Source organism: Panthera onca, chromosome C1 (assembly GCF_046562875.1).
Source record: "Panthera onca isolate mPanOnc1 chromosome C1, mPanOnc1 haplotype 2, whole genome shotgun sequence".
NCBI lineage: Eukaryota > Metazoa > Chordata > Mammalia > Carnivora > Felidae > Panthera > Panthera onca.
In genome coordinates, this window is record NC_138346.1 from 190,360,215 (window position 1) to 190,384,139 (window position 23,925).

At 53.8% G+C, this 23,925-nt stretch overlaps 1 protein-coding gene and 1 long non-coding RNA gene across 2 annotated transcripts; one reads left to right on the forward strand and one right to left on the reverse strand.

Moving 5' to 3' along the window:
- Positions 1-220: 220 nt before the first annotated feature.
- Positions 221-20,398, reverse strand: LOC132673724 (uncharacterized). Its single transcript, XR_009608169.3, has 4 exons — positions 20,294-20,398; positions 20,086-20,190; positions 16,709-16,844; positions 221-1,087 (listed from the first exon to the last, which is right to left on the reverse strand). It is a non-coding gene; the product is annotated as an uncharacterized LOC132673724 (long non-coding RNA).
- COL9A2 (collagen type IX alpha 2 chain) lies at positions 8,461-23,925 on the forward strand. The gene is made up of 32 exons (XM_060626487.3): positions 8,461-8,628; positions 9,821-9,895; positions 11,114-11,149; positions 11,236-11,298; positions 12,324-12,377; positions 12,490-12,525; positions 12,628-12,651; positions 12,974-13,027; positions 13,379-13,432; positions 13,539-13,586; positions 13,772-13,828; positions 13,911-13,964; positions 14,269-14,322; positions 14,661-14,714; positions 14,812-14,865; positions 14,987-15,040; positions 16,636-16,689; positions 17,104-17,157; positions 17,392-17,445; positions 18,423-18,467; positions 18,828-18,881; positions 19,495-19,548; positions 19,847-19,900; positions 19,990-20,061; positions 20,321-20,356; positions 20,456-20,500; positions 20,601-20,633; positions 20,849-20,995; positions 21,235-21,289; positions 21,612-21,800; positions 22,604-22,681; positions 23,134-23,925. Exons 1-32 carry the CDS (start codon positions 8,557-8,559, stop codon positions 23,331-23,333), a joined length of 2,067 nt encoding a protein of 688 aa, XP_060482470.1. The 5' UTR covers positions 8,461-8,556; the 3' UTR covers positions 23,334-23,925.

Here is a 23,925-nt window from a genome sequence, read left to right on the forward strand (position 1 = left end):
CTCTCTCTCTGCCCCTCCCCCATTCATGCTCTGTCTCTCTCTGTCTCAAAAATAAACATTAAAAAAAAATTTTTTTTTAAATAAAAAATAAAATAAAATAAAATAAAATAAAATACCATTTACAATCACTTAGAAATTATATATTTATAACATATAACTAACAAAACTACTACCAAAACCCATCCAGTACAGGTTTGCTGAAAATTACAATGTGCTTGAATTATACTGCAAATTTCCTGGTTTTGTTATTGTTCTATAGCTATGCAAGACACTATGATTGAGATATATTGGATACAGGGAACATGGGACTTTTCTATACTATTTTTGAAGCTCCTTGTGAATTTATGATTATTTCAAAATTAAAAAAAGATTTTAAAATCTTTTTTAAAAAACTCACAACTGTAATTGAGGCTTAGCTGGGCAATTCTTCTGTTCCATGTGGAGTTTCCTCAGGCCCTCGGTGGCGTTTAGCAGATGATCAGGCAGGTCTAGAAGGTTCAAAATGCCTGGGGCTTTGGTGTGGACAGCTGGAAGGCTGGGCTCGGCTGGGCATCTCTCTCCGTGTAGTCTCCCCAGCAGGATGGTCAGACTTCCTGCACGGTGGCTCAGGGATCCCAGGGTTGATTGGTTTTAATATTTCAGAGCTGAGGCACTCTGAATGAAGCCAACGCCCCAGGTATGGCCTTGAGAATATGGCTGAAGTGGAGTTGAGGAGATGATCACTAGAAATGAGGTGGTTAAGGCAATGGGATCTGGGATGTTGAAAGGGTCATCCAAGAAGATGGTGAGGCGCCCCAGATGGCAGGACCCTGAGAGGAGGGGAAGATGTGACCCAGGTGCCCAAATCATTAGTGAGTGAGGGAAAGGACCCAGAGAAAAGAGGAGGGGTGATAGAACCAGTTGGCACCTGAGGGAGTAGAGTCTCCTACAAGCACATTTCTGGAGAAGCACTCAAAGAAATAATGTGGATCCTGATCCCACATTCTGACCCTGAGGGATGTGACGTCTCCATCTGTGACAGCTGCAGGACAGCAGGTTGTCAGGGAGCATCATGTGGAGGTCCAGGCTTGGAGGTGGACAATGTGCCCTGAGAAATTGAGAACAGTCAGATAATTTGCTAATCATTGAACCAATGTTCCAGAAGACGCAGTGGAAAGGTTGGGATGGGAGATTGGCTGAGAACTTGATGTGGGGTTGGGGGAGGGGAAACGGAGAAGCAAGGAGGTAAGTATTTCGGAAAATGACTGAGGAAACAAAGTGGGTTTGGTCAGGTGTAAGAGAATTTAGTCATTTACTCCAAATTGAGTCCTGAGAACCTGCCCCTGAGAGAGAAGGGCATGGTTAGGGAAGGTCCTGAGGAAAACTTCAGTCCATGGATCCAACTTGGGGGTGATTCAGTGATCAGTCACTTTCTCCAAAAATCTGTGGACACCTGCAGCTTGATAACAGAGGATGAATCAGATTCAGTCTCTGATCAAATATAAAATATCTCTAGGATTAAAACAAAATTTTATTGAAAAAAGGAAAAGAAATCTTGAGCTCCTTCAGATGAAAAGGCACTCTTTGGGAGAGATGAGGTTGATGTGGGGGCTGGGGTGTCAATGCTCCCTCTGGTCCAGGACCTGGGATTCTTGGGCTCCTATTTTCAGGTTTGTTCGTGCAGAGTAAATTACTATGGTAGGTGGGAAGACAAAAACAGAGTTTCTTTTTTTTTCCCCTCATCTTTGAGATGATCTTAAACTTTTCTTCTTTAATCTAATAATGTGGTAAATTAGATTAGTAGAGTTTCTATTTTTTTTATTTTTTTTTAACGTTTATTTATTTTTAGTATATGTGCTGCCGAAGCGAGCACAATGTTTATTTATTTTTGAGACAGAGAGAGACAGAGCGTGAACAGGGGAGGGGCAGAGAGAGAGGGAGACACAGAATCTGAAACAGGCTCCAAGCTCGGAGCTGTCAGCACAGAGCCTGACGCGGGGCTCGAACTCACAGACCGTGAGATCAGGACCTGAGCCGAAGTCAGACGCTTAACCGACTGAGCCACCCAGATGCCCCAGTAGAGTTTCTATTTAAAAAAAATTTTTGAGAGCAAGAAAGAGCATGAGCGGGGGAGGGGCAGAAACAGAGGGAGACACAGAATCGGAAACAGGTTCGTGGCTCCAAGTTGTCAGCACACAGCCCAATGCCAGGCTCGAACCCACAGGCCAGGAGATCACGACCTGAGCCGAAGTCGGATACCCAAACGACTGAGCCACCCAGGTGCCCTGAGATTTTCTTTTCTTTTCTTTTTTTTTAATTACACTTATTTATTTTTGAGAGACAGAGTGAGACAGAGCACGACTGGGAGGGGCAGAGAGAGGGAGACACAGAATCTGAAGCAGGCTCCAGGTTCCGAGCTGTCAGCACAGAGCCCGACACGGGGCTCGAACCCACGAACTGTGAGATCATGACCTGAGCCAAAGTTGGACACTTAACCGACTGAGCCACCCAGGCGCCCCATAAATTTTCTATTTTTTAAAAAAAAGTTTGTATATTTTGAGAGAGAGAGTGTGTGAGTGAGCAAGGGGGGGAGGGGCAGAGAGAGAGGGAGAGAGAGACCCCCGAGTGGGCTCCATGCTGACTTCGTGGACAGCATCTACTACATTAGTCGCCCTGTTTCCACTTTTTTTTTAAATTTTCTTTTTTTTATATATTTATTTTTAGAGAGAGACAGAGCACAAGCAGGGGAGAGGCAGAGAGAGAGGGAGACACAGAATCCAAAGCAGGCTCCAGGCTCCCAGCTGTCAGCACACATCCCAATGCAGGACTCAAACTCACAAACTGTGAGATCATGACCCGAGCTGAAATCAAGAGTTGGATGCTTAGCTGACTGAGCCACCCAGGCACCTCAAGATTTTCTAACTTTAAATAATCCTTATTTTCCTGCTATGAAACCAACTTGGTCATGATGTATCATTCAGTAGTTCACTATATTCAATCTGCTAATACTTTAAACAGGATTTTTCCATCTGTGTTCATAAGACAGATCGGCTGCTAATATTCCTTTCTCGTACTGCCCATCACTGGTTTGAAACTCAAAGTTATTATTAACCCCATAAAATGAATTTCAGTGTTCTTTGTTTTTCTATCCTCTAAAAGCTTGTAGGAGATTCAAATGAGATATTCCATTAAATGTTTGACAGAGCTTGCCTTATTGATCTGTAAGACCTCTTTGTGTGTTATCCATATTAGTTCTTTGTCTGTTAATATATATTATAAATATTTTTCTGTCTTTCAACTTTCTCCATACATTTTTATTGTAAAGACATGTTAAAGTGTTATGAAGTCAAACTTAGGCATCTTTCCATGGTTTTGTGTATTGCTCAGGAAAGTTTTCCCCACCACAAAATTATTTTTATTTAAAAAAATTTTTTTACCACAAAATTATTTTTAAAAGAAACACTTTCCAGGGGCACCTGGGTGACTCAGTCTGTTAAGCATCTGGCTCTTGGTTTCAGCTCAGGTCATGATCTCATAGTTTGTGGGTTCAAGCCCCGCATCGGGCTCCGTGCTGACAGTGAGGAGCCTGCTTGGGATTCTCTCTCTCTCTCTCTCTCTCTCTCTCTCTCTCTCTCTCTCTCTCTCCTTCCCTCTCTCTCTGCCCCTTCCTTGCTTGCTTGCTCTCTCTCTCTCTCAAAATAAATAAACTAAAAAAATTTTTTGTAGGGACGCCTGGGTGGCTCTGTCCGTTAAGCGCCTGATTCTTGATTTTGGCTCAGGACATGGTCTCACGGTCGTGAGTTCGAGCCGGAATCAGGCTTTGCGCTCACAGCATGGACCCTGCTTCTGATCCTCTGTCTCTCTCTTTCTGCCCCTACCCCACTCACGCTCTCTCTTTCCCTCTCTCTCAAAAATAAATGTTAAAAAAGGGTTTTTTTAATTTTTTTAAAGAAACATTTTCCATTTTCCTTTAGGTATAGTTTGTTGTTATTATTATATTTAGGTCCTCAATTAATTAGTCCAGGAATATATTTTTGTATACTAATATAGAAATCTAACTTGAATTTTTCTCTAAATATGTATCCAGTTGCCTCAATATGTATTGACTAGGCTACTCTTTCCTCAATGACTTTAAATTTAACCTTTATCATAAACTAAATATAAAGACCTTTCCCATAAATTAAACAGATGTGATAAATGTGTGTGTGTGTGTGTGTGTGTGTGTGTGTGTGTGTGTCTTTTGTCTTTCTCTTTTCAAAAAAATCTATTCTTGGGCTAATAGAACACTATTTGAACAACTCCCTTACAGTATGTTTTGATCTGTGGTGGGGAAAGACCTTTCTCATTTGCTTTTTCAAATTTTCTTGGCTATTTTCATGTAATTTCTCTAGTAGAATATCTTTAGAATCAGTTTGTCAACTTTCATGAAACCTACATTCCGATTTTGCCTGATATTGCATGGAATTCATAGATCAATTTTTAAGATTTATTTTATTTTATTTTTAGAAGTTAGTACTTTTTTTAAAAGTTTATCTATTGGGGCACCTGGGTGGCTCAGTCGGTTAAGCGGCCGACTTTGGCTCAGGTCATGATCTCGCGGTCCGTGAGTTCGAGCCCCGCGTCGGGCTCTGTGCTGACAGTTCAGAGCCTGGAGCCTGTTTCAGATTCTGTGTCTCCCTCTCTCTGGCCCTCCCTTGTTCATGCTCTGTCTCTCTCTGTCTCAAAAATAAATAAACGTTAAAAAAAAATTTTTTTTTTAAAAAGTTTATTTATTTATCTTGGGAAAGAGAGAGAGAGAGAATCAGTAAGGGAGGGGCAGAGAGAGAGGTAGTCAGAGGATCTGAAGCGGGCTCTGTGCTGACAGCAGAAAGCCCAATGTGGGGCTCGAACTCACAAACCGTGAGATCATGACCTGAGCCAAAGTCAGACACTTAACTGACTGAGCCACGCAGGTGCCCCTAAGATTTTATTTTTAAAATAAAAATTTAAAAATCTCTACACCCAACATGGGGCTTGAACTCACAACCCCAAGATCAAGAGTCATGTGCTCCACTGACTGAGCCAGCCAGGTACCCCTAAATTAATTTGACATCTTTGCAACAATGAGTCTTCCTATCCAGGAACGTGGATATACAACTCTCCACTTATTCAGAGTTTCCCTGCTCCTTAAGATTTGTATGTGACTGGCCTGAACCTCTAGTCCATGTCTTGTGGGACAATTTCTCTTGCTCAGGGCCTGCTTTGAGCTTCAGTTTCCACTGAATTGGTTCAGGTTATAAGCCCAAGTATGGTAGGTTGCATTTTCTAAAGATGGCCGCACCCATATAGGTTCCACACCCCCCACACACATACACTCCATGCTCTTCTTAAAATGTTACATTGACATTCGTTCATCAGGAGGTGGAGTCTCTGTTCCCTCCCCTGAAACTGGGAAAACCTTTGAAATTGCCTGGACCAAGAGCCTGCAGTGACATTGATGCTGTATGACTTCTGAGGCTAGATCCTGAGAGGCAATTCTGCTTCGGTCTGGTGTTGTCCCTCTCTCTTTGAGCTGCTATGTTTGAAGTTCGGCTACCTTGAAGCTGCTGTGCTGGAGAGACCCTGTGGAAATCCCACAAATAGATAAAGGAGAGAGCTTCCCGAGAAATTCCAGCTGTTCCCGCCCCAGCTCTCGGAGGCTTCCTAGTACAGAAACCAGATGCATTGAGTAAAGAAGCGTTCTAGACAGGCCGAGCCCAGGCACATCTGACTGTAACCTCATGACAGACCCGGAGTCAGAGCCAACCAACAGAGCCACTCCTGAATTCCTGATCCAAGAAATTGTTGCTTTAAACCATCACATTTTTAGGTGACTTGCTATACAGCAAAAGACAACTAATACACTAATATGTGCTATCCAGATGTGAAGCGCATCCCCTTTCTGTAATTTCCACCCACAAAAGAAAACTTACACGAGGCCCATGTGTATTTAGCTCACAAAGAGATGAAGAAATGAGCAACGTAAAAACCAACAGCTTTGGGGGCGCCTGGCTGGCTCAGTCAGAAGAACATGTGACTCTCGATCTCAGGGTCATGAGTTCGAGCCTCACGTTGGGCACAGAGATTACTTAAATAGCAAAAAACCATGGTGGCTCATCGGTTGAGCATCTGACTCTTGATTTCATCTCAAGTTATGATCTCACAGTTCGTGGGATCTACGATGACAGTGTGGAGCCTTCCTGGGACTCTCTCTCTCCCTCTCTCTCTCTCTCTGCCCCTCCCCTTCTTCCTTTCTTTCAAAAATAAATAAACAAATATTAAGAATATCAACAACAGGGGCACCTGGGTGGCTTAGTCGGTTAAGCGTCCGACTTCGGCTCAGGTCATGATCTCGCGGTCTGTGGGTTCGAGCCCCGCATCCGGCTCTGTACTGACGGCTCAGAGCCTGGAGCCTGTTTCAGATTCTGTGTCTCCCTCTCTCTCTGCCCCTCCCCTGTTCACACTCTGTCTCTGTCTCAAAAATAAATAAACATTTAAAAAATTTTTAAAAAATATATCCACAACAGGGGCAACTGGGTGGCTCAGTCGCTTGAGGGTCCTACTTCAGCTCAGGTCATGATCTTGAGGTTTGTGAGTTCCAAAGAGCCTTGCATGAGGCTTGCATCCTGTGTCCTGCTCCCCCCCCTCCCCGGCCCCCACCTCACCCCTCCCTCACTCGTCTTCTCTTCAAAAAAAAAAAATTTTTTTTTTCAACGTTTTTTATTTATTTTTGGGACAGAGAGAGACAGAGCATGAACGGGGGAGGGGCAGAGAGAGAGGGAGACACAGAATCGGAAACAGGCTCCAGGCTCCGAGCCATCGGCCCAGAGCCTGACGCGGGGCTCGAACTCACGGACCGCGAGATCGTGACCTGGCTGAAGTCGGAGGCTTAACCGACTGCGCCACCCAGGCGCCCCCCAAATTTTTTTTTTTTAATTAAACAACAACAACTTTGGCCATCCCATTTCTGAGATGTCTGTTACAAATATTACCCTCCTACCCTGGGCAATGCCATCATCCTTCCCTCACTTCCTCCTCCTCTCTTCTTACCTCCTCTAAACTCCAAATTCCTTCCCACTCTGTTAGGCAGATCAATTAAATTCTCTCAAGCCTTCTCTCCCAAACTAAGCTCCAGGAACACGTCTCAAAGCTCAGGGCCCTTTGCCCACGTGCCCCATGGGGTTGGACTTTCCTAAGTTCCAGAGAGTTGACTATTTTAGCTGATCTTGCGGTCCTCTCCCTCATACTGGGTACAGGATGGTAAAGAAAGTGTCCTCCATAAATCACAATAAAAGCGAAAACGTATCAAGCACCTAGTATGTGTGTCTGCTAGGTTAAGTACCTCATATACATCATCTCATCCAATCTTCACAAAAACCCTGTAAGACAGGGACTATCATCATCCCCTTTTACAGATGAGGCAACTGAGACATCATATAGTGTCAGGTGCCTGTGGTCATGGTTAGTGACAGTCTGATTCCAAATCACCCTACCAATATTACTTAAGTGAATGGAAAGGAAGCTAAGACTGGGAGAGAGGTGATGCTGGGTAGGTAGGCTTTGGAAACTGGTAAATAAGGTGGTGGCTGTTTCCATGAAGGTGGAGGAGATCACCCCGAATGAGAAAGAAGGCCCAGAGCTAGAGACTGCAGTGCTTAAAGATAAAGCTGCAGTGAAGAAAAGACAATAGAAGAAGGCAATAGAAGGAGGAGGGCTGGACGGTGAAAGCTTCAAGGAGAGAATGGCCAAGGGCAGCTCCAGGAGCCAACAGCCTCCTGGGCGGTGGGGGGTGGGGGGAGCGGAGAGAGGGTTACTAAAGAGGGGCTGGGCCCCACTGGTGACCTCCAAGAGACGTATCTCCCTGCTGGGGCGGAAGCAGGGAGATGAGAGGGAAATGAAGGAGTTTGGAGGTGATGCACAGTTAACTCCACTATAGAGTTGGGGGAGGGGGGAGGGAAGCAAGAAGGAAAAGGTGGACAGGGGGTATTCACGGGATGGCTGATCCAGGAAGGGTTTGGTAGGTTCTCATAGAGAAGAGGCCTGACTGTGTGTGAAGTTGAACAAAGTGGTGCCTATGTTACAGACAGGATCTGCAGAACCTAAAACTCACTCTGGGTCCGGTTCCTGGAGGAGAGAGGAAGGACCCAGGCCAGGGCTCGCAGGCAGAAGTGGCTGACCACCCGGCCAGCGATGGGGCGCGGGCTGCGGGTCCGGGGGAAGTTGCTGGGCCTTGAAGGTCAGGCTGGAGGGGGACCTCGGACGGCCTCCCGGAGAAATGGGACGACGGTCTCGGTCCTGCACCCCGGCCGCTCCTCGGAGGGCAGAGGGTGGGCACTGGCTGCCGGACGGAGCGGGGCGGAGCTGGGCGCAGGGCGCCGGCCTCCCTCCCCCGGCCCTCTCAGGTGACAGACCCCGCGGGTCCCCGCCCCGCCCCGCCGCATATCCAGGCGGCCCGGCCCGGCCCGTCCGAGAGCAGCCAGCGCCGCCGCGCCCGGAGCCTCTGCGGGCCGGTGCGAGCGTGGACCCGGGCACCCGTCCTCCGCGACCCCGCCGCCCGCCATGGCCGCCGCGGCCGCCCCCCGCAGCCTCCTGGTGCTCCTCCAGGTGCTCGTGCTCGCCCTGGCGCAGATCGTAAGTCCCGCGGCCGCCGCCACGCCGGGGCCAGGGTGCGGGGTGGGGGGGTCCGGGGTGCGGGACCCAGGAGGCTGGTGAAGGGCTCGGCCTGTCTGCCCGCTACCCTGGCGCCCCCCTAACGCCCCCCTCGGGTTCGTACGGCCCCGTGGCGCGCGTCCCCTCGGTGGGTGCGCACGGGGGCGCGTCCAGGCGCCGCGAAGGGAGGCGGACGAGCCGGGGAGCCAGAGGGACCCTGTCCGGGGACGCTCGGCCCGGCCTGGGACCGGCAGCGTGGCCAGGAGCTGGCGCCCGGTCCTGGCAGCCCCGAGAGCCCAGGTGGCGGGGGAGACAATGGTGCCCATTCACAGGGCTCCGGAGCCTCCGCCCCGCCTCCTCCCCGGGGGCCCCGGCTCCAGCCAGACGGGCCCGGCCGCTGCCCCTCGGCCCGGCTCCCACTCCCGCGCCCCCGTCGCGCTGCGGAGGGCCGCCGGGGGTGGGGGTGCTGGGGGCCTAACGGGACAGGGGCGCGATGGGGCCGGGCCCGGGCACCAGCCTGGCACTTCTCGGCCAGGGGAGGGCGCGGGCACCAGGCAGGCGCGCGACCCCTGCCTGGGTCGGGGCTGGCCCCCAAACGAGGGCAACCCGAGGGAGGAACGGCGCTGGGAGAGGGTTGCTCTGAGGGGAAGGGAGAACGGGCCTCCCTCCCCTACGCCCCCTCTCCTTGCGCCTCCCCCACTTTCCTTTCAAGCGAGAGGGAGGGGTACCTACTCACCATGTATACCTGTTGTTCATCTAAAAAGAATAATACGAGCAACCGTTCACTGGAGCCAGCAGACTGCTGGGCACCGCCTCGCCTACCATCTGTGATTCACTTGCGCCGTCGGCATCTCCATCTCTTCCCCACCGCGACAGCCCAAGGGCAGCGCGGTCCGGTGGAAGGAGACCGGCGGCCCCAGCTCCACCACTTACTCTCTGTGATGATTCATAATCCTTCTGAGCCTGCTTCCTCAACTGCAAACTGGGGCTCGTAATAGTATCCGCCTGACAGTTCTGAGCGTTCCAAAAGACGGTACATGTAGTGGTACACAGTGCGGTGCACACTAGGTTCTCAAGAAACGCAAGGGCGCTTGCGTTTCCCGGGGAGGCTCGCCGCTGGGACGCCCGGCTCCCTGCACAGTCTGAGGGCTGCGCCCCTCTGTTGTGTTTTCAGAGAGGCCCGCCCGGAGAACCTGGGCCCCCGGGCCCCCCAGGGCCGCCGGGAGTGCCTGGATCCGACGGCATCGACGTAAGTCTCCAACCTGGGCGGGTGGGGGGGCGGAGTCGGGGGGAGGCCGCGGACAAAGGCGAACTTTGTGAGCGGCGGCGGCGGTGGGGTGGGTGCCTGGAGATGCAGCGCCCCCTGTTGTCAGTAAGCGGCGCCGGCCTGCGCCACAAGGAGCCCGTTTGTTCTGGGAAACCTCAAAACTAGCGCAGAGATGCAAAGCCCGTTATAGCCGCCGGCGGACAAGGAGCTGCTGTTCCGTCTGCCGGCCGCAGCTCAAAGCGATTCCTTATCCCCCACCCCTACTCTCCCTTTTTTTGGGGGGGTGGGAGACGCCTTGCCCTGCCCCCTGGCACGTCTGCATTCTTCTTCAGGGTGGCTTGGGAGCCTTGGTCAGACCGCTGACCAGCTGAACCAGACTCCTGTCTCTTCCTTTGCATTTTCCTCCCCGATTTAGAATCAGCAGGGTTTGTTCCCTGCTCTCCCTAGCATGGTGAGGGTTAAATGCCTCATTCAGGAGGCTCCCCCAGGAGGTCAGCTCCATGTTTACCCATCTGGACAGACTTCTATTCAACCTGGCGCCCCCACCCTCCAAACACTGGGCGCTGGGTCCCTGCCAGACTCTCTGGCGGCTGCAGGCCCTGAACTGCCTGAAGTCCTCTCGGCCTGCATATAACTCCACAGGCCCTGGCTGTCCTCCACCATGGGTCCTTTGTCACCGGGGAAGGAGATCCTTTCTGCCTTAGGAACAGAATGAATCGACCCTCTTCATAGGCCGTCTTGGTCCTTGCTCTTGCCCCAGTCTCTTCTTTTCCTGACCCCAGTCCAGAAAAGAGCTGCTCCCCACCCAGTTCACCTCCCTTTCATGTTTTTCTGAAAGTCCCAGTTTCTCCCACACTTGCCCAAATCCAAGAGACACCCGCTCTCTGAGGTAACTTGGAGCCCACAACCTTATCTGCGGGTCTTCTAACTGGCACCTTACCAACATCTGTGTGTCTATAACCCGCTTGCACGTTAACAGCAGCTCTCCAACCTGGCTGGGGTTGGTCTCAATCCATCTATGATTTTTTTTTTTTTTTGAGGGAAAGGGAGCTATTTTCAAAAAAAAAAAAAAAAAAGCAAGGCTGAGGGGATGCAGGACAGAAGAGAAGAAAGTGAGGAGAGGGGATGTGGGGCCAGCCAGCTGCCCATTTGGGGTAGCATGAGCCACAGGGTGCTGTCTAACCGACTTCTATCTTACAGGGTGACAAGGGGCCCCCTGGGAAAGCTGGGCCTCCGGTGAGTGCTTTTTTTCTTCTTTGACCTTTGACCTTTCTAGTTCTTGCCCTCCTCTGGCTAATATTTGCCCCACCTCTGTTGTTAAGGGACCTAAGGGAGAACCTGGCAAAGCGGGGCCAGATGGGCCAGACGGGAAGCCTGGGATTGATGTGAGTACCTGAGTGTCTGGTAAAGCCAGTTAGAGCTCCACTCACTGACTTCCAGAGTCCAATTCTGACATCTTCTCTCTCTTCTGTTCAGAGCAGGGCAGCAAGGTGGAGACTATAGCTATGAGTTCCCTTCACCTCCATATGACTTGTGACCCCACAGCCACCCCAGGAGCATGAATCACAGGCACATGGGGGTCCAAACAGGGGTTCTGTTCATCTGTAGCAGCCAGGATTTAGTCTCACATTTCCAGCCTCCAAGTAGCAGATTGAACACTGTGCATGGAGCTGTCCTTTCCTTCCCCATTCCCTTCCCTACTACCCCCTCGCGGCCCCAGGAGCAATGCAGGAGAGGAACATTATTCGTCGATACCACAGAATTCCCGGGAGCCCCAAGGTCACAGGCTCCTGGACACAGCCAGAACCATTGAGACAGTCATCTGATTGAGGAATACACCTGGGTCAGTCACTAAAAGATGGGAGGAGAAAGAGGTCCCATGAGTTGCCTTTGCCCTGTTGGCTCAAGAGGGTCATCATGGCTATGAACAGCCACCAGGACCCCTCCAAATTTTCCACAACCTGCAAAGATTAAGAAGCACATTGCCTTCCACTGGCATATTGGTTCTCACATCCATCCAGAGAGGTAAACATGATTAACCCATTTTGGAGATGTGAACACTAAGTCTTGGAAAAAGTTGCCAAGGGCAGACAGACGTCAAGAAAATGGCCAATCCAGACCTACATTTAGGTCTTCTAGGCTCCTCAGCTGGGAGGTGTGAGGCCTGTGCAGACAAATCTTAGGGCCTTGGTTTCTCATCTTTCATAAAAGAGTATTCCTTCTGCCTTCCTGTCTCCCAGGGTTGCTGTGAGCACTGGGGGAGGGGAAAGCAGTGTTGCAGTCACTTGACCTTCATGGAGTGAGGTGGGAAGCAGCTGGGGCCTGCCCAGGAGAGACCAGGCCCTGCCCTCTCCCGTGGTTCAGGGAACAAGTTTGCCCTTCACTAACCTACCTTCTGTTTCTTCCCCAGGGTCTAACTGGAGCCAAGGGGGAGCCTGGCCCCATGGGGATCCCTGGAGTCAAGGTAAGTGGCCTGCTGGGGACTCAGCTTGGGCCATCCAAGGAAGGGGCTGTGGTAGAGAGGAGCAGAGACCTAGGAGACCCCAGCCTCTGAACCTCTCCCATTGCTCTTGCAGGGCCAGCCCGGCCTCCCAGGTCCCCCTGGCCTGCCAGTGAGTATAATAACCTGCAAGGGCTTCAAGGGACCCTTTGTGGGTAGAGGGGGGGACTTGCAGAAGGAGCCATGAACCCAATTTCCTTTCCTTCTGTTCCAGGGCCCTGGCTTTGCTGGACCTCCTGTAAGTCCTTCTGGATGGGACAGGGTCCCTGGGACTCTTGGGGATGGAGGATACAGAAGGACGGGCCATCAAGGGGAGGGGCCAGCATCCTGTGATGGTGTCCAGAACAGGCAGACTTCCCAGAGAACTCTGGGCCAGCTCACTCTGGGCCTACCTGCTGCCTCTGGGGTTCTATGGCCCTTAAAGCCCTAAGTTGTCAGTCTCTCTGGGCTTGGTTCCAAAGTAAAAGTGGAGAAGGGGCTTCTAGGTGCCTATCCCTACCTTGGTATCAGGGTGGGCTAAACCTCCAAGGCATCCTAGCCAGTGACAGCTTTCCTCCTAGGGACCACCTGGACCTGTTGGCCTCCCTGGTGAGATTGGAATCACAGGCCCCAAGGTGAGCCCCAGCCACCCCTCTGCTCACTCTGCCTCCTGCCCTCTAACCTCCAAGCTGGCAAGCTGGAGTGTCTCTGCAGCAGCTCCTGGGCCTGCTTCTGGCCAGCAAGAGCTCCTTCAGGTCTGGGGCAGAAGCCTCTCCCGCTGAGCCCACCTTGCTGTAGGTAGTTCAGGAAAGCCAAGGGCTGGGGCCACTCCCTGCAATTAGGCCTCTTATCTCCCCAAGATCTCAGATCTCAGAAGGTGACCTGGAGGACAGGGTGGACAGGACAGTATCGGGAACTGGAGGAGGGGGCAGAGTGACCCTGGAAGAGCTGGACAGGAGTATGATCTTGGCCCATCTTGTTTCCAGGGGGATCCTGGACCAGAGGGGCCACCAGGGCCCCCGGGGCCACCTGGCAAACCGGTAAGTGTCCCCAGACTTCCCGCATGGGGAAGGACGAGGGTCTTTGGCACAAGCCTGAGGTGGGAAAGGCTCAGGTCAGGCTTCATCTCCATATATCTCCTCTCAGGGCCGCCCAGGAACCATCCAGGGTCTGGAAGGCAGTGCGGATTTCTTGGTGAGAGGAGGCCCTGGGGCGGGTCTAATGTGGGGAAGGGGTGGGTCGGCCTTGGAGGTAGAGTCAGTGGGATGGCGAGGGGTTGCCCCACGGAGGTTCAGCCAAGTGGGGTGAGAGGAGGTTCTGGGAGTTGGCAAGACAGGGCAGGCCAGTGACCACAGAACCTGGCGGGATTTTCTTTCCAGTGTCCAACCAACTGTCCGGCGGGTGTGAAAGGCCCCCCAGGGCTGCAGGGAGTGAAGGTGAGCTACTGGCCCAAGTCCTTGGAGGGCAGAGCAGGTGGTTGGGAGGTGACCTCACACTGAGTTCCCTCCTTCCCTTCAGGGGCATCCTGGCAAACGCGGGGTTCTGGGAGATTCTGGCCGCCAGGGGAGGCCCGTGAGTATGAGGAACAGAGGGCTACAGAGGTGTGTGTGAAGAGGGTCTTACAGGGACCGCCCCTTCTTCATCCCTTCTCCTTTCCCTGTGGGTCTCTTGGCACTGAGCTGAGAAGTAAGAGGCCTATATTCCAGGTCAGCGTGTCTCTGGACAAGTACCTTCTCTTTGCTGGGCCTCCATTTTCCCACGGGTTCTAGGGTCCTTCCTGTCTGCTTTTTCTGGGAAAGGGATGGTATCTTTGGATGTCTGTATGTTTTTCTCTCGATCTGCCTGCCTGTCTGATCACTCATTCCTGCCCCCACAGGGTCCCAAGGGAGACGTGGGTGCCTCTGGAGAGCAAGGCATCCCTGGACCACCGGTAAGGAATGCTCCTCCCGGGACCCCCCTCTCCTCATCCTAAGGGATCTTAGTGGCGCCATTCCCTTGCTCTGGCCTTTAACCTGTAAAAGAAATGCCTGTGTCCAGTCTCTGGGTGGAGAGAGGGAGGCTGACTGTCAGAAATTGAGGGACAGACACCAAAGCTGTCAGCCAGAAGACTCAGCTAAGGCCCAGGTTTTGCCTCTGTCCCCTTGAGTGACCCTGGTGAGTCCCTCCCCATCTCGGAGCCTCAGTGTCCCCTCTCTGAGATAGGGACTATGCTGCCCGCCTCAGAGGAGCCTTGAAATCACCATTGCTGTCATTCTTGTGTCTTGACAGGGCCCCCAGGGCATCAGGGGCTACCCAGGCATGGAGGGACCCAAAGGAGAGACGGTAAGTAAGTCGGAGGTGTCCTGCAAGAGCTGTCATGAACAGCCCCCTGGCCTCTGGGGTCCAGCCAGAACTGACTGTAACTCTTTTCTCTCCCCAGGGTCCTCGTGGGTACAAAGGCATGGTGGGCTCCATTGGTGCTGCTGGGTCACCAGTAAGTGTCCTCTTGCTCCTGCACACATACCTCCTCCAGGCTGGAGCTCCTGGGGCTGCAAAGGGAGTGGGGCCCCCGCTGAGCCCATGTGATCTGGATGCCTGTTTGTCCTTCTTGCCAGGGTGAGGAAGGTCCACGGGGGCCGCCAGGCCGAGCCGGGGAGAAGGGCGATGTGGTGAGTCCTCAGCCACCCTTTGTCCAGCCAGGGTCCCTGGAGAGTACTGGGGGGGCCACCCACGGCTCGTGTGCAAGTGTGTGTGCGTGCGTGTGCATTACTCTGTGTGTCTATACGAGTGTGTGTGTGTGTGTTGTGTGTGTGTTACTCTTTCCATGCGGATGCATGGTTGTGTGTGCGTGCGTCACTCTGTGTTTGTATGGGTGCGCACGGACGTGTTGCTTTGTGTGTGTCTTTGCAGGTGCGCGCGTGTGTGTTACTCTGAGTGTCTGTGCGAATGCATGGGGGTGTGTGCGTGAGTTACTCTGCGTCTGTACTTTGTGTGTCTGCAAGTGCGTGCATGTGTGTGTGCGTTACCCTGTGTGTCTGCGCAGGCGAGTGATCCGTGCGGGGCAGGAGCCTCTGTGCTGGGAGCCCAGGCACCCCACCAGCCCCCACTCCTGCAAGCCCAGCCTGTGCTGATCACATTCAATTTGGGAGAAGGCATAGGATCCAGTCCCACGCTCGCTGTGGCCAGACAATGAAATTCCAGCAAATCAGCCATGGGGCTAATGGGATTTGGTCTATATCCCAGTTCTCCTAACTTTTTAAAAAAATTAATAGACTATTTCTTTTGAGCAGTTCTGAGTTTATAGAAAAACCGAGCAGTAACTAAACTTTCTTAAAAGTTTTTTATGTTAAGTTTTTAAACACATATAAAAGTAGAGAGAATTATACGCTGAATTTCTATATACCTGTCTCCCCAAATTGACACTTTGCCCTATTCAATCCACCACTTTCACCACTTTGTTGCTGATATTTTATATCCTTCCTTTTTTAAAAAAATATTATTTACTTTGAGAGAGAGAGAGAGGGAGAGAGAGATAGCTCTAGTGGGGGAGGGGCAGAGAGAGACGGAGAGAGAGAATCCCAAGCAGGCTTCATGCTCAGAGCAGAGCCTGACACGGGGCTCGATCCCACGAACTGTGAGATCATGACCTGAGCCAAAACCAAGAACCGGGCACCAACTGACTGAGCCACCCAGGTCCCCTGTTGTTGATATTTTCAAGCAAATCTTTGCCTCAACAGCATGTCATTTCACTCCTAAATACTTCTGTCTGTATATCTTAAAAATAAGGGCTTTTCCTCACATAATTATATCATTCACTTTCATACCAACAAGATTATCAATTATTCCTTAATATCAGCAAATATCAGTTATTCCTTAATATCAATCTATGTTCAGTGTTTCCCAATCGTCTCAAAAATGTCTCTTCAGGGTTCTTGTTCAAATCAAGACCCAAAGTCCACACATTGTATTTGGTTGTGTTCCTTCATATAAGTGGAGCTCAGAGCCCAGGTGAGGTCTCAGTGAGTGCCAGTTCCTATCCCTGCACTTGCCCAGCCCAGCCCAGCCCAGTCCCATCAGCTTGGCGCTGACCTCTACTCCCTCCCCTCTGGGCCTCAGGCCCCTCCTCTCCAGCCCCTGCGCAATGTGGCCTGTGCCAAGAGGGACCCTGAGAGCTGGAGGTCCCTGTTCTCAGCGCTCCCCTCTCTGATCAGCCCGACAGGGGTTCAGCATCTCGAAGGTGACCTCATTGCTATCTACTTTGCAGGGCAGCCAAGGTGTTCGAGGACCCCAGGGAATAACAGGCCCGAAGGGAGCAACCGTAAGTGGCCCAGGCTTACCCAGACAGAGAGCGGGGTCAACTCTGTCCAAGCTTCAGAGGTCGAGGAGCCTGAGATTCTGGATTGAGCTCTGTTGCTGGCGGGTTGGCTCTGTGACCTTGGGAGAGGCCCTCTTTCTGTGCCTTAGTTCTTTCACCTGTAAATGGGGTGGTGATGTAGCAGAGGTTTGGGGAAGCTTGCAGCAATCTGGGACACTTGTCATCCACTGAGGAAGGACTGTGGCCCATCACCCCAAATCCTCTTCCCATTTCTGCCCCCCCCCCCACTCAGTTGGCTGGTGGGGGTTCCTGAGATAACCAGACCCACTTCCTACCTACACACTGACTGCAGCTGTCACAGAGGGACATGGGTGGGTGGCCTGACCCCAGGCATCTCCCCACTTTCCTTCTGAGCAGGGCCCCCCAGGCATCGACGGCAAGGATGGGACCCCAGGCACACCTGGCATGAAGGTATGAGTGGGGATTGCCGGTAGAGTTGGGGAGTGGTCAGGGTCCCTCCCAGCTCAGGCCCTGAGTCTCATCACACTGATCCTGGAGGCGTAGGAGCCTGGGATCCTCAAGTGTGCCACTGACGCATCCCTGCTTGCCTCTGGGCCTCAGTTTCCTTACTTGCACGGGGGCAGAAGCCATGGAACCTCTAGCTGGAGCTTTCAACTTGTGCCCCTGGTTCTCTGTCTCTCCCAGGGCAGTGCAGGACAGGCGGGGCGGCCAGGAAACCAAGGCCACCAGGGCCTGGCGGTGAGTACGGGGTGGAGTCCCAGGGGCGGCCCCAGGGGCAAATTGCTTCTCCTGCTCAGTGTTGCCCACTTCCCCATGGTGGCATGAGTGGTTGATGAGGTGGAAATCCACACACCCAGGGATCTTGCTCTAGTCCTTGTCCCCACCCAGCCCAGACCTCATCACCACCTCTGTGGCTCCGGCCTGGCTTAGGCCTCATCATTTGGACAGTTGCTCTAGCCTTCTCTTTGATCATTCCAATTCTCCATGTTGGTTATTTCCCACTAAGGCACTTTTCATGGCCCTCACTGCCTCCAGGAAAGTCATTCCATCCAGTCATTCAAGACATGGTTACTGAGTCCCCAGGGTGCACTGAGAGGCAGAGAAAGTTGTGAACAGGACAGCTACAAGGCTTGTCCTCACAGCTCATTTTAGCATTCAAGGCCACCATAATCTGACCCCACCATACCCTTCCATCCTTACCAGCCACGGCCCCTCCGTGTCCTCTCCTTTCTCAGGGAACCCTGCCTTGCCTCTTCTACCCCTACACCTTCAGGCCTTTGCAGGCGCTTCTGCTTGGAATGCCCTTCCCTACCTCTCTGTGCCTTCTCACCATTCAGGGCCACCTCCATCGCACACCTTCTGGAAGCCCAGTCCATGGGACGCCCCCTGCCTCCCTGCTGGAGGTGCTGAGGCCAAAGCCTGATAACATGCCTGTGTGCAGATTGTGTTCCTGTAGTCATTTACATGTGCCTGTGAACACAGGGTGCTTCTCTTCTCCCCATAGACTATAGGCCCCTCTGTACCCCCGTCCTCTCCCACCAGGGCTCAGGGTACAGTCAACTCTGTGATGCCATGGCCGGGCCTTCTGTTGTTCAGCTCCCACAAGCCAGGGCTGAGGAAGGGAGGGGATCTGAAATGGGGATGGGAGGTAAAGCAGGAGGTGCCTGGGGCTCCCCAGTGCCAGGATAGAAACTGATGTCATCTTCTTTCTCCAGGGTGTGCCGGGCCAGCCTGGGACAAAAGGAGGCCCTGGAGACAAGGTAAGGTGACCTCAAGCTGGGGACAGGATTGGCTTCGTCTGAGCAAGGGAGCCTGGGGGGCAGGGTCCAGGGGCATGGCTAAAAGACCCTAAGGCCCAGGCCTCACCCCCGGCTCAACAACAGTGCCCAAGCACCTCCTTCCTGCCGCTCCCCCCTCAGCCCTCTGTGGAAACAGGATGGCATGGCTCCCAACCAGAGGAGAAACAAACAGGAAAATAAATGGACTCCAAAAGACCTGACCAAGAACACCTTTTCCCCAACTCATTTGGTTCTAGATTCTGTTTAGGGTTCATCAGGTTTCTGCAAGATCAAGAGCTTGACTAGACCCCCCAGACTGACCTGAAAACTGTTTTCCTGCAGGGGGAGCCAGGCCAGCAGGGCCTCCCTGGATTCTCTGGTCCTCCTGGGAAGGAGGTAAGTGTCCCTTCCCTGACACAGGGCTCTTGCATTAGTCCCTTTCCCAGGTCTGAAGACCCTGCACTCAGCATATGCAACCTGGGTGAGAGTGTGGGGTGAAGCCCTAGTTTAGGGGGGCCTGAATGCCAGTCTGGGCTATGCCACTGACCCACTGACCCAGGGAGACACCCCTTTTCCACTCTGGGTCCTTGTTTCTCTATGTACAGTGTGGTGATGGCGGGATTGGTTCTGTTCTATATGGGTATGACATCCTCAGATGGCCAAATTGACTGGGGCTAAGAATCCAGCAGAGTCATTCATTCATTCATTCATTCATTCATTCATTCCATAAACATTCACCATTACCTGCAACTGTGTTAGATGCTGAGATAGTCTCGTACTCAGATGGAGTTTACAGTTTAGTGGAAAAGGCAGATATTAAATAAATGACCACATGATGACTGACTACAACCACGTGGGGTCTTATTGAAAGAAAAGGACAGGGACCCAAAGAACAGGGGATAAATGATGAAGTGAATTAGCTGAGACCCAGGGAGGGTAGGGGTTAGCCAGCCGTGGAAGGGAGGGATGCACCAGGCCCATTGCCTCACTCCCAGTTTCTGTCCCCCAGGGAGAGCCAGGACCTCAAGGAGAAATCGGACCCCGAGGCATCATGGGGCAGAAGGTAAGTGCCTGGCACAGTGGTCCCTCCCTGGGGGCCTTTGCAGCAGCTGGCACCTCTGGACCCAGGATCTGGGTCCTATCCACGGCTCCAGCACCTGCCTAGTCCTGCCCAGCCTTGTGAGGCCTTCCCGGCAAGGGCCCCAGTTTGCTGGTCTGTAAAGTGGAGCAAAGGACCTCAGTGCTGGTGTGGAGGAATGGAGGGCATCCTGACCAGCAGGGTCTGGGGTCTGGAGGGGGCGACCGAGGAGGGGGTGTGTGTCATCCTCTGGCCTGTGTGTCATCCTCTCTTTCCATTTCAGGGTGACCAGGGTGAGAGGGGGCCGGTGGGGCAGCCAGGCCCTCAAGGACGGCAGGTTAGTGGAGGCGGCCAGCTGTGATGGGCAGTGGGGAGCATGTCTGGACACCTCATTTGATACACTACTCTGGGTTCTTTTCTCCTCAGGGACCCAAGGGGGAGCAGGGGCCTCCCGGAATTCCAGGGCCCCAAGGCTTGCCAGGCATCAAGGGAGACAAGGTACCAAATGGGGCTGGAAAATACCTGGGCAAGAGGCTTCAGGACCTGGGGGGGCTCGAGCTCAGTTAGGTCCTTCCTCAGCCCTCCAGATCTTCGCGGAAAAATATGTCCGGCGGGTCCCAGGCGGCCCTGGGGGACAGGGAGGAGCTGCAGAGGGGTGTGGCCAGGACCGGGGGTTGCGGGGGGCGGGGGTGGGGGGGGGATCCAGACGTCCCGGGAGAGGGGAACTCACCAAGTCCTGGCTGCCCGCTTGCTGCAGGGCTCCCCAGGGAAGACCGGACCCCGCGGCGGCGTGGTGAGTACCAGCGTCTCCCCTCCCCCCGCGTTCCGGGCGGCGGCGGCGGCGGCGGGTGGGGGTCCGTCGCCGCTCTGACTCGCTGTGCTCAATTTGCAGGGCGACCGGGGGGTGGCCGGTCTCCCGGGAGAGAAAGGCGAGAAGGTGAGCTGGCCGCGCGGGGGCGGCCGGGGCGGGGGTGGGCGGAGAGGGGGGCGGGCTCTGGGGCTTCGGCGCCCGTGACCCGGCTTCCCTGTGCCTGCAGGGCGAGTCTGGAGAGCCGGGGCCCAAGGGACAGGTGAGTCCAGCCCCCGCGATGCCGCGCCCCGCTGCCCGGCGACGGCTGCTGTCCCGGCCTCCTCCCTCTCCTCCCGCACCTTCCCCTCCCCTTCTCCTCCCTGTCCACCCCCTCCTCCTCCCACCCCCCACTCTCCCCTCCCCTCCCCCTCTCCCTCCCCGGCGCGTGCGAACTCTCACCGCCGCTCCGCACCACCCCCACCCCCACCCCGGCAGCAAGGAGTCCGCGGAGAACCCGGCTACCCGGGCCCCAGCGGGGATGCGGGCGCCCCGGGGGTGCAGGGCTACCCCGGGCCCCCCGGCCCTCGAGGACTAGCTGGAGACCGAGGCGTGCCGGGACTGCCGGGGAGACAGGGCGTGGCGGTGAGTCGGCCCCCAGGAGCGGGGAGTCTCCCGGTAGGAAATCCCTTTGCGGGCGCGGCTGACCCCTCAAAGGCTGGGAGTCCCCGGAGCCAGCTGGCTTCCCTGAGGCCCCACCTCGGACGGCTTGGGGGTGGGTGCGGCGGGGGGGGGGGGGATTTCTGTCCGATGCCGCACAGACTTCCGTGGGAGAATGGGAGCCGGCCAGGGGCTTCTTCCTGGAAGGCCTTCTCTGCTCGCAGGGCCGAGATGCCAGTGACCAGCACATCGTGGCGGTGATGATGAAGATGATGCAAGGTGAGGGCAGGGGCAGCACCCCCTCCTCCTCCCAGTCCAAGCCGGCGTGGCGCCACCCCTCAGGAGCTGCTCCACTTGGCCCTGCCCGAGGGTCTGCAGGCCTGGGTGCTCATTCCAGCTCTGCTTCCAAGAGGCCGGGGACCTATGTACATCTGTCCACGCTGGATCTCTGACTTCTGCAAACCGGGGGGAATGGACATTAAACACCGGGCTTTCTCCTCTGCACACCTAGGGGCCCGGCTCGTGGGGGACGCTCTGCCTTCCCATTTCACTGAGCCCACCCCCATCTCACAGACCTCTCCTCTCCCTCCCTCCCTTCCAGAGCAACTGGCAGAGGTCGCTGTGAGTGCCAAGAGGGAGGCCCTGGGTGCGGTCGGGATGATGGGTCCCCCAGGACCCCCTGGACCTCCTGGGTACCCAGGCAAGCAGGGACCCCACGGGCATCCTGGCCCTCGGGGTGTTCCTGGCATCGTGGGAGCCGTGGGTCAGATTGGCAATACAGGGCCCAAGGGTGAGTGCTGTTCTATGGTGGGGGTGGGGACTGGGCAGGTATGGACTTGGCCAAGGCCAGACCCCAATTGGGTTATGGGTTGTGTGGTCTGATGGCTCAGCCTCCTGTTTTCTCTTTCATCATTCCCCCTCTCCGGATGAGGTACACTTTCCCCCACTCCCTCAGCAAAGTTTTCCAGAAGTCATATGTGACTCCTGGGCTTGCTTTCTCAGTAGAAAATTGATGGAGATGAATGTACTATTTTATAACTTGGGTATTTGGGGGGGGGGGGTGTTGTTATAAATTTGCTTAGTGGTACTCCATAAACATCCTTCCATGTCTCTAGAAGCGGGGAGGTAAGTTAGCAAAGTAGTAAAGCATGCAAACTTGAGAGTCACAAGACAGGTGTCTGTCCAGACTTTGCCACTTTCTCCTTATAGACCTTGGACAAGTTACCTGATAATCTCCCTGGGCCTTAGATTTATCATCTTTAAAATGGGGGATGTTAATAACAACCACCTCATAGCATTGTCCTGAGGATTACATGTGGAGGTAATTTACGTAGAGTTGGCACATAGTAAATATTAGCTATTATTATTATTATTAGATGCTTTCCTGTAATGAACTTGATTGGCTGTAGCCTTTCATTCTGTCTGGACCTTCCCTTATTTAACCAGTTCTGCAGACATTTCCAACTTTCCCCTATTATAAACTAGCATAAAACAGGAATAATTGCTGTGTGTGAAATAGAAATGAAATAGCAACCAAAGTAGAAAAAACATCCTCCAATTGTGAAAAGTGAAGGCTTCTTTCTTTCTCCGCAGGAAAACGCGGCGAGAAGGGTGACCGGGGAGAGATGGGACGTGGGCATCCCGGGATGCCCGGGCCCCCGGGGATCCCAGGTAAGACCTTGGCCCTGCCGAGCGGCAGTTCTGTCCCTCAGCTCTGGGATTCAGGACCCGCAGACACTTGGGTCTCTGCCCTGGCGGCCTCTTGCTCAGCCAGCTCATTCTCGTACATCCAGCTTTTGCATCCCTGTGGAGCACCCGGGAGCTGCTGGGTGGGGTCTGGCTGGGAACCAGACAGCTGAGATTCTGAGGACATCCTGGCTTGTACCAAAATCTGCTTCATGTAGGAAAATGAAAAGGCATTTGCTCCCAAGATTCACTAATTGGGAGGTGGGAGTAATGGATAATGCGACTCTCTCAGAACCTGTCTGGGGCAGTCCCTTTTTCCTGGCCTCATCCTTGACCTCATCCCACCCCCACCACTTCCCTGAAAAACGGGACTGAGAATCCTACAGCCAGCAGAGACAGGAGGCGGCCCTGATGTCCCGGTCTTCTCCCTTTCACAGGACTCCCTGGCCGGCCCGGCCAAGCAATCAACGGCAAAGATGGAGCTCGAGGATCCCCAGGGGCCCCGGGAGAAGCAGGCCGACCAGGCCTGCCAGGCCCCATGGGGCTGCCAGGCTTCTGTGAGCCTGCGGCCTGCCTTGGAGCCTCGGCCTATGCCTCTGCACGCCTCACAGAACCTGGATCCATCAAAGGGCCATGAGCATGAGGCTGGGACAGAGCCCGGTGGGCACCCTGGGGGGAAAGGACTGGGTTCCCTCTGGATGGACACATACCCCATCCCTCAGCCCAGGAAGCCAGTTTTCCCAGGACCTTCCATCTGGGACCCAGGAGTCCTGAGAAAAAGGAAATTCTAAAATATGGGGGAAGGAAAGGGAGGGCATTGGAATGAAAAGGTGAGACCGACAGGGCGAGTGTCACCCGAAAGTCCCAGCTCCAAAGCAGATGGGTGGCTTTCCTTCCTGGAGCACGACTCGGAAGTTACCAAAACAAATGTCTCCTTAATCTGTGCCATCTTCCAGGGGCCATCTTCTTTGGGGCAGGTGGACTGAGGTCTCTGCCTGTCCCTGATCCCATCTTCCTCCCCTGGACTTGCTGGGTGATGGCTGGTGGGTGACTCCCCAGAGGTGGCCATCCATAAGCCAGCCCACTACTTCCTCCCTGCCTCCCTCCCATCTGAGTATTTAAACACCCATCTCCCCTCTCTTCCTGGCATTATCCCCTCCCATCCTCACCCCTTCCCCGAGATCCATCCAGGCCTTTCTGTAAATAAAAGCCCCCGACTTGGATACGAA

What these genes read in the sequence shown, in the direction of transcription:
- COL9A2 (XM_060626487.3), top strand. Translation starts at nt 8,557, where the DNA reads ATGGCCGCCGCGGCCGCCCCCCGCAGCCTCCTGGTGCTCCTCCAGGTG. An exon ending in AGGGACCCAAAGGAGAGACG is followed by an intron (nt 14,715 to 14,811) that starts GTAAGTAAGTCG and finishes TTCTCTCCCCAG; the next exon opens with GGTCCTCGTGGGTACAAAGG. An exon ending in CAGGCATCAAGGGAGACAAG is followed by an intron (nt 20,062 to 20,320) that starts GTACCAAATGGG and finishes CGCTTGCTGCAG; the next exon opens with GGCTCCCCAGGGAAGACCGG.